Consider the following 12,267-nt stretch of genomic DNA (forward strand, 5'->3'; position numbering starts at 1 on the left):
TATTCATAGGCTCATCTACGCTTCCATTTTAGATCTCCTGAACCCCATTTTACTGAAACTTATTAGCAGTTCATAAATAGTGACCTTCATTATCAATTATGTTATTTTCATAAACTACAACTCACGATTTGACCTCCACAAACACAGTAGCTAACACAGTATCTTCTTCAACAGTGATTTGAATACTACAAGTTGCTTCTTACGCTAATATTTATATACCACAGGTAACTACAATGGGGAATGTTCCTCCTGACGAAAATCAAGTAGTTTTCATAAAAGAGCTCTTAAACAACGCGTTTTGAACTTATCATTTCAACCTTTTCTTTAAAAAAGTATTTTAATACTTGAAAAAGAGGAATGAAATAATGCATTTGCAAACAAAATGCAAATATTTAAAGGGATTCATTTCTATTTCACCATTTGGCAACATCGGTTATAGCTAATAAAGGACAACGAGTCTGTTACCTGTATAAGACATACAAAGATGACATATTTCAAATGCGTGCTGTTCTGTTTATTTATGTTCCGAGTTCCCAGACATTCTGTGACATATGACATTTTGTGCACCTAACCTATCTTCCTCTATACAAATAAATTACAAAACAACTGTTGTTTAGGTGGCTTGTGGAGGTGGCATTGAACTATAATTTATATTTTGCCTTAATTGCTGATTTATAAAGATAATTTTCCTTTTTTAAATTAGAATATCTAGGTACGTATAAATGATTTCAACTTGATATAGGCGCTGTTGCCAATATTAAAACCCAACATTTGAAACATCAATTTGAATACATTTCGAAGTGAATTTGAAAAACTAATGAATTAAACTCAACTTTATTTTGTTCAAACTTGCATTTGCTGTAATAACCCAAATTGAGGAACATTTTCCATTGGGACTACCTTCATCAAATTACTAAACCTCTATAATTCTCATATACCTGAGGTACCTCTTCAATTACACAGGCCAACAAAATAAATGTTTTTGAAAACTTTGTTCACTTTAATAGCCGATTTTTATAGATTTTTGTGTGCTGAATCCAAATCTGGTCTTAGTTTTTTTGTATCACCCACAGTTTTTGAGAAATTGACTTTTTTATATAATTTAAAATCTGTACGGTATATGGTAAAATTAATGAAACACCGTGTTAAATCACTATCATGGTTTTTCTTTACAGTAGGTTACTTGAAATAATGATACAGCGTTGTAATGTAGGTTTCATTAGTCAGATGGAATTGGTGTATACTTCCTTTCTCTTCTTTCTTTGAAGTTTCTTGTATAGCTTTTCCTGCGATGAGTCGCTTGTTGAGCTTCACGGTGAAGTAACCATCAGTAGTCTCCCATCATGTTGATGTTCCAGCGGCTCTGCTAACGTGTTTCCATCAATTTAATATCTTGGTGAAAACGCTCACCCTGCTCCTCACTAACATCTTCCAAATTTTCCGGGAAGTAATCATAATGACTGTTCAAGAAGTGGACTTTCAGGCTCATCAAACATCCTAGTTTCTTAAATGTTTTTAACATGTTATCTACAATGGAACGATATTGTGGGTCTTTTGCATTTTCTAAAAATTTTGTAACAACTTGCTTGAATGATACCCATGCTTCTTTCTCATGTAAGGTCATTGTGGTTTCAATGACCTTACATCATTTTTCGAATGTCGGGTCCTACAAAGACGCCTTCTTTCAGTTTAGCCTCTGAAAGGTTTGGAAATTTTTGATAGAGATACTTGAAACAAGGTCCATCTTTAGGCAATGCCTTTACTAACTGTTTCATGAGGCCTAACTTTATATGTAGAGGTGGTAAGAGAATGTTTCTAGGATATACAAGGTTTTTGCGAAGAATGTTCTTCTTGCTGAGTTTTAAAGACTCCCTCACAGGCCAGTTCTCAGTTCTTCCTGCACCAATGTTGATCCCTTGCTCTACTGTCGCATTTACACAAAAAACATGGAAATTTGGTAGAACCCCCTTGCTGACCAAGAAGCATGCATGTTACTTTCAAGTCACCACATATCATTCAACCATGAGCCGAATAACCAATTTTATTCAACACTATTTCTAGGTTTTCATAGGTCTGTCTCATATGTACAGAATGGCCAACAGGTATAGATGCATAAGTGTTGCTATTGTGTAATAGAACAGCATTTAAACTACTTTTGAAAGAATCAATAAACAGCCTCTAGTGTTCTTTTTTGTATTCAACACCAAACTCTTTGATAAGACCAGGAATGTCTGAGCAATACACTAAATCACCTTGTTGTTCCTATACACATATATGCTAGTTCCAACTGCCAACAAGTTCTTTTCTTTTAGTCTAGAACCAAGCAATTCAGCTTTTTCTTTTGTTAACCCAAGATCCCTTACTAAGTCGTTAAGCTCAATCTGAGTAAACAATTCAGGCTCTATATTTGCTGAAGCACATTGGAACTCTTCATCATCTTGCTCATCTATATCTGACAGTACATCAGAAAACATTTCAGTTTGAACAGAATTCAAATCGTCTGGAGGTTCTGGGACCGGCAAATCTACATCGTGGTAGCCTTATTACCTTTTTCGAGTTATGACCAGTAATATCAATACTACAAAAGTAGCAATCATCAGTGTGGTTTCTAGGTTTTCTCTGTACCACAGGAACAGCGTATTTGAAGGCTTTTTTCTGTTTTTTTGACCATTTTCTAAGATCTTCAACACAAACATAACATACCTTATGCGGGGCCCAAGATTTATCCTGATCACTAAGTTTAATTCCAAAATTAGAGAAATAAACCTTTTTCACAAAGTCTGTAATGTGTCTTTGATGTTTTTTAATAAAAAAACTCACCACAAATATAACAAAAACGGTCAGCAGAGTTCGTACAACCGCGATTAGACATGGTAATGAGCACATGTACTGGAAACCAGAAAGTAAGAACAGAACAATATAATTCCCCTTTTTCTGGACAGTAAATGTGTTTCAGCAGTGCTGCCAACTATTCTACATCCAGCTCAAATTATTTAACAATTTTATTTGTAGTATATAAAAGCTGTTAAATTCTGTAATAAATCAAAAAATTCAATATATTGATATGCAAATGTGAGAAAATGGTAGGTGATACGGTAGGTGATATGGTAGGTGTCATATTTGGATATACCACCCTTAAAAACAGAATAATAAGGTGTTTCAAGTAAAAAAGTGTTTTCATCGTTGGCCTGGATTATAATTAACTGAAGCATATTACCTCATTTCTACATCAATAATAATACTTCCTCGGTTTTTTAAGAAAACAACTTCAATAATGGTGATGAATTCAAATCCAGTTGGTCATTCATTAGAATGTTTGAATTTTTATGTTCAATAATTTTCATTGCTTCCAGATAATTTAGTTTCAAACCTTCATTTTCTATGTGAAAATTATGTTATTGATACGTAAGGTTTGTTTCAGTTCTGAGTTCATACAGTTCGATCATGCGCAATAATCGACAATACCCGGAATCATTTGTGCGAACTGTTCTGTTGTTCTCTAACAGCTCAACATACAAAACCACAACAAATCCATAGTTTGTCTGCTGATCTGTTTTTTTCTGGTCTCCTGTTTCTCTCTCTAGGCGTACTAACTCATTGCCCCCCCCCCCCCCGTAACAAACTTGCGAATAGTGAACTAGATATAGAGTTAACTTCTTTGCGAACAAACAACATCATCGGAAATCCGGTCCTCGATCTGTTTGAGGATATTTTTTGTTCAGTGATAATAATCATACCTAGAGACGTGCTCGAGGAGCTATCTTTGTTTGATCTCAGCAAAAATACAACCCTGTTTGCAAATTCAGGTTACTCCTTTCTTTTTGATGCAGACAGATAATTCCTGTGAGCATATTTTGACACCAACTTTGACAGTTTTTCCCAGGTCTAACTCCAACCCTCACCAAATTTTGAACTACCATCTAATTACTTTCGACCGTTTATTTTCCTTCAGTTCTGCGCCGCTTCATAAGTTCAAATCTTCACAAGGGTGCACACGTCTGCACGTTTATTATTTCAATTTCTTCTAACATTATGATTGATACATTATGTTGGAACCAGTTTCTTTTTGTCTAGAAATTTTTAAATTTTATAGATGTTGAGGTATTTCAGTTAGGAGTTCGCTGGATATAAGCCAATATAGCTGTTCCAACTATTTCGTAATTTTCCTAGAACCAGAATAATCACTCATACTTCATTTGGTCCTGCAGTACTGTTATTCTTTTTTTTTAACTGATTAACCAAAATTGATTTGAGTTTATAGCTGGAGATTGTTTTTGTTACTGCTCAACATGCTAGAATAACTCCTTTTGTTCTTGTCTAAAACAATGGCTCTTATTTCTTTCAAACTGTGAGAGTAACATCATGGACAGACAAGGTGATATCAAAGAAATTAATTTTTGAAAAGTTCTAATCTCTCAATGAAAGTATTGTCTTATACGATATATTTCTCATATAGAGGCAATAACCGCTCTTGTCTTCAAATTCAGGTTTAACATTGATTACATTATTGACAATTGGGTGATTTAGACAATGTACTGAAAAACAGAAAAAATAGAGACATACTAGATGACAAAGATAAAACATTTTAGATTTGTGAGAAATTAAAAGAGGTTGACAAGAATGGATCATCAAAATAATTGGCGACACCAATTGTGAGCCTGAACGACAAGTGGATCAATGGAACACAGATAACACTTTAGTAACAGCAACATCATATGCAGGAACAACTTCAGTGAAGAATCCTGCACTGACACCTGTCGGATATAATCCAACGCCCTTCGTGGTATTAGCCAGGGGAGTTGTTGTTTTCTGATAGGTGCCAGTCCATTAACCTACAGTGTAGGGAGTTGAGACTGGCCTGAACGAATTGTTCTTTTAGATGATTTGATTTATAGCCAGTCTTCAAGTATGCCCACTGACTATATGTGAAATGTTTTCTTTCCTTATACGAGGAATTGGGCAAATTTCGGATATGCAGTTGGTTACCTCGTTCACAGACAGATGGGGCGACGACAAACCTGTTGTTTGTTGTATGCTTCAGCTTAGTTCGATGAATGATACTCTGAAAGAATTTGATTTTCAATTATCGGAAATCATCGACTTTATGTTGATGATATACACTACCTTGCACTGACGAGTGGCCAAACAGCCCGAAACCGGTCTGCAAGTGTGTTCCAATATTTGAAAATCTATTGCGGCAGTTGTATCGCCAACAGCATATGCAGGAATAACTTCAGTGAAGAATCCTGCACTGACACCTGTCGGATATAATCCAACGCCCTTCGTGGTATTAGCCAGGGGAGTTGTTGTTTTCTGATAGGTGTCAGTCCATTAACCTACTGTGTGGGGTGTTGAGACTGGCCTGAACGAATTGTTCTTTTAGATGATTTGATTTATAGCCAGTCTTCAAGTATGCCCACTGACTACATGTGAAAACTTTAGTAATAGTTATAGAAGCAGACATAGAAAAATGTTCATGGGGTCTTACGAGGAAATTAAAATGTTGTAATGGATACCGCGAAACAACGGAATAAACACAATTAGCGAAATAAGCAGGTATAGGTATTCTTTGGTCATCATAAAAATTATTATCTCAAAACAAGAAAGTACTAAAACGAGAATAAAGTTATCAACAATAAAGTAAATGACAATATTTGTTTCAGAGTAGGCCATTTGAAATTTGACACTCTGAATAATACAGTATATGATTTCAGGAGCAAAACAGTTTTAAAATATATTAGTAATAAAGAGATAATAACCATGCAGTGATCACAATGAAATTTGTAAATTTCAATCGACACATTAGTATAAATTTAATTCAATAATGGATATTATTTGAGATTGTAATTGTTACGAAGATTCTGGATAAAGTCAGTCGTAAACAATGTTCGACATTATGTAATTTTGATACAATGAAATTCGAGGTCATCGTAAAATAAAACCAAACCAGTATATATCACATCTCTCACTGGCGGTATTAGTTTCAATGCGGAATTCGGTAAAGGTCATATTTAATAGTGATCTTCAAATTTGTTAAGCAACATTTCTTCAGTAATTTTAGAAAATGTTAATGAAATGAACTACAACTCATCAGTTGGAACCTGAGTCCAAAAACTTCGTATATCTTTAGGTTTGTTCTGGTTGTAACATCTGAAACTGTTTGGAAACTGCACAAGACATTATGCGTACAAGCGAAAAATCTCAAACAGTCCGAAATAGTCTCGAACACTTGGTTAAACCAGAACGCATTTTGAGGATACAACCTAACGTATATATATGAAGAGATGAAGACGAGAAAATAGTGTTGATCATGTCCATTTTGTTATGTAGCGTAACCTCAAACATCAATTATTCAAATCAAATAAATAAAAAAACAACCGAGAAAATAGCCCAAAAAAATTTCCACATGAATGCGCATGAGCATTCGGGAACAGTTCCCAACAGTTCACCCTCAAGAATAAGAACGATTCGAGATGGTTCAAGACAATTAGGACCAATTCGCAGTCAAAACCAGAACAGAGGATTCATCAATCCGAACTTATCCTCAATAAACCAGAACACTCTATATCAATTGCGCATGATCCTAACGTTCTAGAACTTGAATTTCGTAGAACCAGAACAACCCTTTTGATATCCGTGGATATCCGTCTGATGACGTCTGCACACTGCGACAGTACGGCACAGGACGGGAACATGACGTGAAGTTTCTTTTCTCTTTCTATAGTTTCTTAAGGATGGGCGCGCACAGGCACGGAACAGGTACATGCCAGGACGGGCCAGCCAGATGCCGTGTTGTCTCCGCTCGAAGGCCACGTATCGTCATGTTCCCGTCTTTTGCCATCCTGTCGCAGTGTGCGTTACGCTAGTTGCACACACAGCGATTTTGGACGGCCAGTATAAAATCGGCCGATATTTTATTGGTAGCGGATGCTTGCACACTCACCGGATTTTTATCGGTCAAACAATCAGTTGCTTTGTTGTCGAAATTAGCACGCACTACCAACACGAAATTAATGCGTAGTAACTACAATTTCACCGAGCATTCGAAACTGGAATGGTCGGTAAAAAACCGGTGAGTATGCAAGAGTGTATTTAGTCATGTACGCCACTACTTTCAGGTACTGCCGGCGATACAGTGGCAGTGGACGGCTGCTCACCGATATTTTACCGGCGACGATCACCGGTCGGCGTGTGTGCAAGGTCCCGTTTCCACATGTGGTTCACTATTAGAATTTGGACGACCAGTACAAAGTCGGCCGTCCAAAATCGGTGTGTGTGCAACTAGCGTTACGCTAGCTACACACACACCGATTTTGAACGGCCAGTATAAAATCGGCCGATATTTTATTGGTAGCGGGTGCTTGCACACTCACCGAATTATTATTGGTCAAACAATCAGTTGCTTTGTTGTCGTAATTAGCACGCACTACCAAAACGAAGTTAATGCGTAGTAACTACAATTTCACCGAACATTCGAAACTGAAATGGTCGGTAAAAAACCGGTGAGTATGCAAGAGTGTATTTAGTCATGTACGCAACTACTTCCCAGTACTGCCGGCAATACAGTGGCAGTGGAAAGCTGTTCACCGGTATTTTACCCGCGACGATCACCGGTCGGCGTGTGTGCCAGGTCCCATTCCCACATGTGGTTCACTATTTGAATTTGGACGACCGGTACAAAGTCGGCCGTCCAAAATCGGTGCGTGTGCAACTAGCGTTAGACTTAACACCACTGATGTTACGACGGGTCAAAATAGTTATGTGTGGTGTTGAATCACAAACGCTTGGTTTTTTGGGCAGAGAAAAACAGAGGACGAATCTCTTTCGGCAATCGATGTCGAAGCTTGGTTTTGTAACGAACGTCTTCAGGAGCCTCATTCATCTTTAATATTCGTGAAATGGATGTTCAATCGATCTCATAGACGGCGCTTTCGTGAGATTCTGCTAGCTCAACGTTAAGCTTGCAGAACCCAACCACGGAAAACAACATTTTGTTGAGTCAAGCTAGAACATAATTTCAAGTCCATTTTAGGGTTCTGATAGCTCTATACCGTTGACCTGGCAGTACCAAATTCTTATTTTTATGAAAATTTTGATCTTGGACTTCTTCCTAATCCTATTGATTAATTTTTTTGAATTGAATATTCGGGTAACTTCCTCAAACACATGATAAAAGCGAAAATATTTTTTGGAAAACATTCTTAAACCATGAGAAAAATATATATTGAGAATTTCAGGCTCCTAGGTCACCCCATCGCCAAATTTAGATGTTTTTTTTAATCAGTGAGTTCTATTAGTTTTACTGTTAAGCTGGCAGAGCCAATTCGAAATCCTTCACTTTTGGAAAATTTTGATCTTGCAATAATTTTAGGCTCAATTCAGCTCCTTGTATTGAACAACTTTTTGCTCCTTGATTCAATTGAATTTTTGGGTGCTTATCTCAGGTGAACGTGAGAGAAGCGAAAATAATATTTCGAATCTATTCCTCAACTGTGGGTAAGATAGAAATATAATAAAAATTTTAGTCTCATTTCAGGCTTCTATTATCCCCCATCACCGACTTTTCATGTGTTTTTTTCTTCGAGTCAGTGGGTTCTGCCATCTTCATCGTTATGCTGCCAGAACGAAATGGAAATCCTTTGCTTTTTGGAAATTTTGATCTTGCGATAATATATAGGCTCATTTTAGGCTCCTTACCTACCCTATTGATTGATTTTTTGCTCTTTGTTTGAGTTGAATATTTAGATGACTACCTCAAACACGCACGATAAAAGCGGAAGTATTTTTTAGAACACATTTTTGAACTGTGGAAAAGATAGATATATATTGTGAAGTTTAAGCTGTTTTTGGCCATTTTCGTCGCATCGCCTATTTTTCATTATGTGTTTTTCAAATCAGGGGGTTTTGCTAGCTTTACCTTCAAGCTGACAGCAATTTTTTCTTCAAACCTTGATTATAGAAATACAACGATTTCATTCTCGATTATATTTTAAAATAGCGTTCATTAGAGTATAACAAAATTTGTTTGGAAACGAATTATTTTTAGGTTTTACGCGTTCGTTCATAAACAGGATGTATTTTTATCTCCATTAAAATATATCATGCATTCCAAAATACCTTTGAAACCAGCCGTCCAGTCGCAATATTTCTTGGCTTATTCATTTGCATAACTTGTTATTTAAGTGTCCCCATCGCCACTGATTCTTACTATAAAATTTAAACAGATTTTAAAAACATCCAATTCAGTTTGAAGTATAAATAATGAAAATATCTTTTCATCTGTGATAATAGCTCAAATTAGCTTCTAGACATCAATGGGAAACATGTAAATGGCATGAATTTCTCATGAATAAAAAATCTGTTTAAATCTGTTTAAAATCTGTTTTACCGTTAATCAGCTGCCGCCCCCATACGAACGACAACTCTCAGAAGTTGAGAAACTTGTGCGAGCTAAGGACTAACGAGGTCTTACCTTTTAACGTGTGATTCCTAACAAGGAAAAATGTGATAATTTGGTATAGGCTGGTCAGAATAAAAAAGAATTATTTAACCTCCCAATGAACTTTTTGTCTTTAATTTTTCTCAAGTATACACACAAAATTAATTAAAATTCATCTTACAGATAATGAGTGAGATGATCGCCTAAAACCATCGATTTATGAAAGAATCTATAACTGCTCTTTTATAGGACCCTCTTTCAACTGCAGTCAATTCAATCAACTATTAATTCAATCGCATGATCAACTAATGTGATATATATATATATCAATAGTCTCAGAGACATTGAAAGTTTTTACTGAACGTATTCTGGTCTATCTATAGTGTTATAAGTCAAAACAACGGTCTAAATGCTCTCCCCAATTTGATTCACTTTTAATCAAAATATTATAATATTATAATGTTATAAAAATTATTTCTCACAAAACACTATTCAGGATTCTGGTAACATATATGTGTTTCATCAATTACCATCCAAGAACTGAAAATCTAAATACGTTCTGAATACATGGGATCGAGCACCAAACGCCAATCAAGAATACCGTCATCCATCAGTTGTCACCGACAATAATCAACCCATAACCCATCAACCGATATTTGTGGTTGAAGGCTAGTCAGTGAGATTAGTTCTCAGAGTAACAAAAGACAAACTCTAAGGCTTAGTTGAAGAAGAAGTATCTGTTTGTGGACATGCGCATTTCACATCTTACTTGTCTTAATCATAGTTCTAAAAGTTGAAATTTGATAACTTTCAAGGTCAAAATTCAAGAACAATGAGTAATAGCTGAATCATAAACCAAACTTTCACCTTATATTTTAGTTCGAAAATGTTTTCATCACACTGTGAAGTAGAATCATATCTGTTTAAAAAAAATCTGTTTTTCCGTTGATCAGCTGTCGCCCCCATACAAAAGACAACTCTCAGAAGTTGAGAAACTTGTGCGAGCTAAGGACTAACGAAGTCGTACCTTTTAAAGTGTGATTCTTAACACGTTCCCATTGATTTACATTGTGGAAACTTTCTTGAAGTAAAAATAAAAGATGAAGGACATTGCATTTTGTTTATATAAATGCTTTTATGGAAACAGCAGAGTTGTTTAAATCTAATAATTAAGACTATACCTAAGAACATTGTACAGTTTATGCACAAGTTAACATAACCACAAGTATTCTTCATTTAATATTTCAATATAAATAATTCCAAAATGTCTCGTGTTCAATAGTACTTATAAATATTTCAATTTGGCGCAGTTTGATTTTTGTTTTGACCTAAGCTCTAGTTTATTAGTTGTGGCCAACTTCCTAGGCATAGTTCTTAGTTGCTAGGAATCGCACGTTAAAAAGAGACACTCCGTTAATCCTTAGCTCGCACAAGTTTTTAACTCACGAGACTTATCATTTTTAGGGGGGGCAGCTTGTTGAAATACAATTTTAGTCTCAATCGAGTTTCCATAAACGCTCTCGTTGATTTGCTATGATTGAACTCTTAGTTCTTATTCTTGTTTTAGGAATCTGCTGCATGAACCCACTAACAAACCCACAGAACTTTTTTCAGACTTCAGACTAAAGTTAAGGCTCAAAATAAGAAATAGACGAGGATTGGGATGCCTACTAAATCGGTCCTAAGGAAAATAGACACTTCCTCGTACGGAAACACACGTTACTGTAATTTAGACACTTCCACCTAACCGTTCTGTATGTCCATTGTTGTTTATTATTTATACTGATTCATTTATTATCATTATTAACTTCATTTAATCAAACGATGTACTTATTCGAATGTACTGAAATACAAGTAGCAATCCCTCCAAAATAAATATATAGCAATACTTTAGGAAAGACTTACCTTCATCAATTGGTTTTAAAACTCTGCCCTGTTTAACGACTCTCTTTCCTGTCGTAGAAGGCTTTGAAACGCGTTTTTGTGGCATTTCTCAACACTTTACCGAATATCAAACAGTCACCCGAACAAAAACAAAATATTATGAACTGGATGAAAACACATAATCCGCCATTAATAATTGTGGGCAGCTGACTTATCTAGAATTTGATTGGTCGTATGAGTGGTGTCGTTCTGTTTGACAAGGGAAGCACGTGTTGAGCACTATTTTTGTTTTTATTGGTTGATAAATGATGAACGATAATTTGTAGTCAACAGAAGTTATTTCTGCATTAGAGGTCTTTAAAATTATTTAAATTAAATCTGATGTCAAAGCATTGCAAATAAATTAAAAATCAGCTTCATTTCTTTGATGTCCTTACCGCCATCTCATGCCGAATAGAAATAATAATATTTTGGCCACAATGAAAAAATTAATTCTAAAATTTAAACGAAGGTGATTTTGAATGCAATAATTGATACAATGATAAGAAAAAAACGAAGCGCGTGATCGAATCTTGGCTTTAAAAAAAGTTTATCATTTCTTGATAAAGTTAATATATTTTAGTTTTATTGATGCCAGGAACGATTATTTGGAGCAGATTTTAAAACAGAGCGAGACATGTATGAAGTACATACGTTGAAAATATTTTGAATATGAAGCCCTTGTGACAGCCAAGTTTCAAGTGAAAATTTCCAATAATCGCTGTGACAACTAGACAGTTCAAAAACGTCTGCAAATCTAAGAGAATGCAGATTGATTATACTGTTGCTCAAAATCCTGAACTCAGTTTGTATTCCAAACAAATTAAATCAGATATCATTCACAGGGTTTCTACACTATATAGAAAAAAGTGTTTTCTGTATAATTCACTGTTCATATAAAAGTA

At 35.5% G+C, this 12,267-nt stretch overlaps 1 protein-coding gene across 4 annotated transcripts in view; it reads right to left on the reverse strand.

Annotated features, from left to right (window-relative positions):
- Positions 1–11,586, reverse strand: part of NFAT (nuclear factor of activated T cells 3) — a 259,305-nt gene extending 247,719 nt beyond the window's left edge. For 2 of the 4 annotated variants that reach the window (XM_074173812.1, XM_074173810.1), the window contains exon 1: positions 11,345–11,586. In XM_074173812.1, coding sequence (XP_074029913.1) covers positions 11,345–11,429 — 85 coding nt within the window. In that variant the 5' untranslated portion in view covers positions 11,430–11,586. The remainder of the gene's footprint in view (positions 1–11,344) is intronic. The other 2 variants (XM_074173811.1, XM_074173813.1) reach the window with 2 other exon arrangements.
- Positions 11,587–12,267: the final 681 nt, after the last annotated feature.

The sequence above is a fragment of the Leptinotarsa decemlineata genome, unplaced genomic scaffold, assembly GCF_025532065.1.
Source record: "Leptinotarsa decemlineata unplaced genomic scaffold, Ldec_3_MD MMD2_tig00000505_RagTag_RagTag, whole genome shotgun sequence".
NCBI lineage: Eukaryota > Metazoa > Arthropoda > Insecta > Coleoptera > Chrysomelidae > Leptinotarsa > Leptinotarsa decemlineata.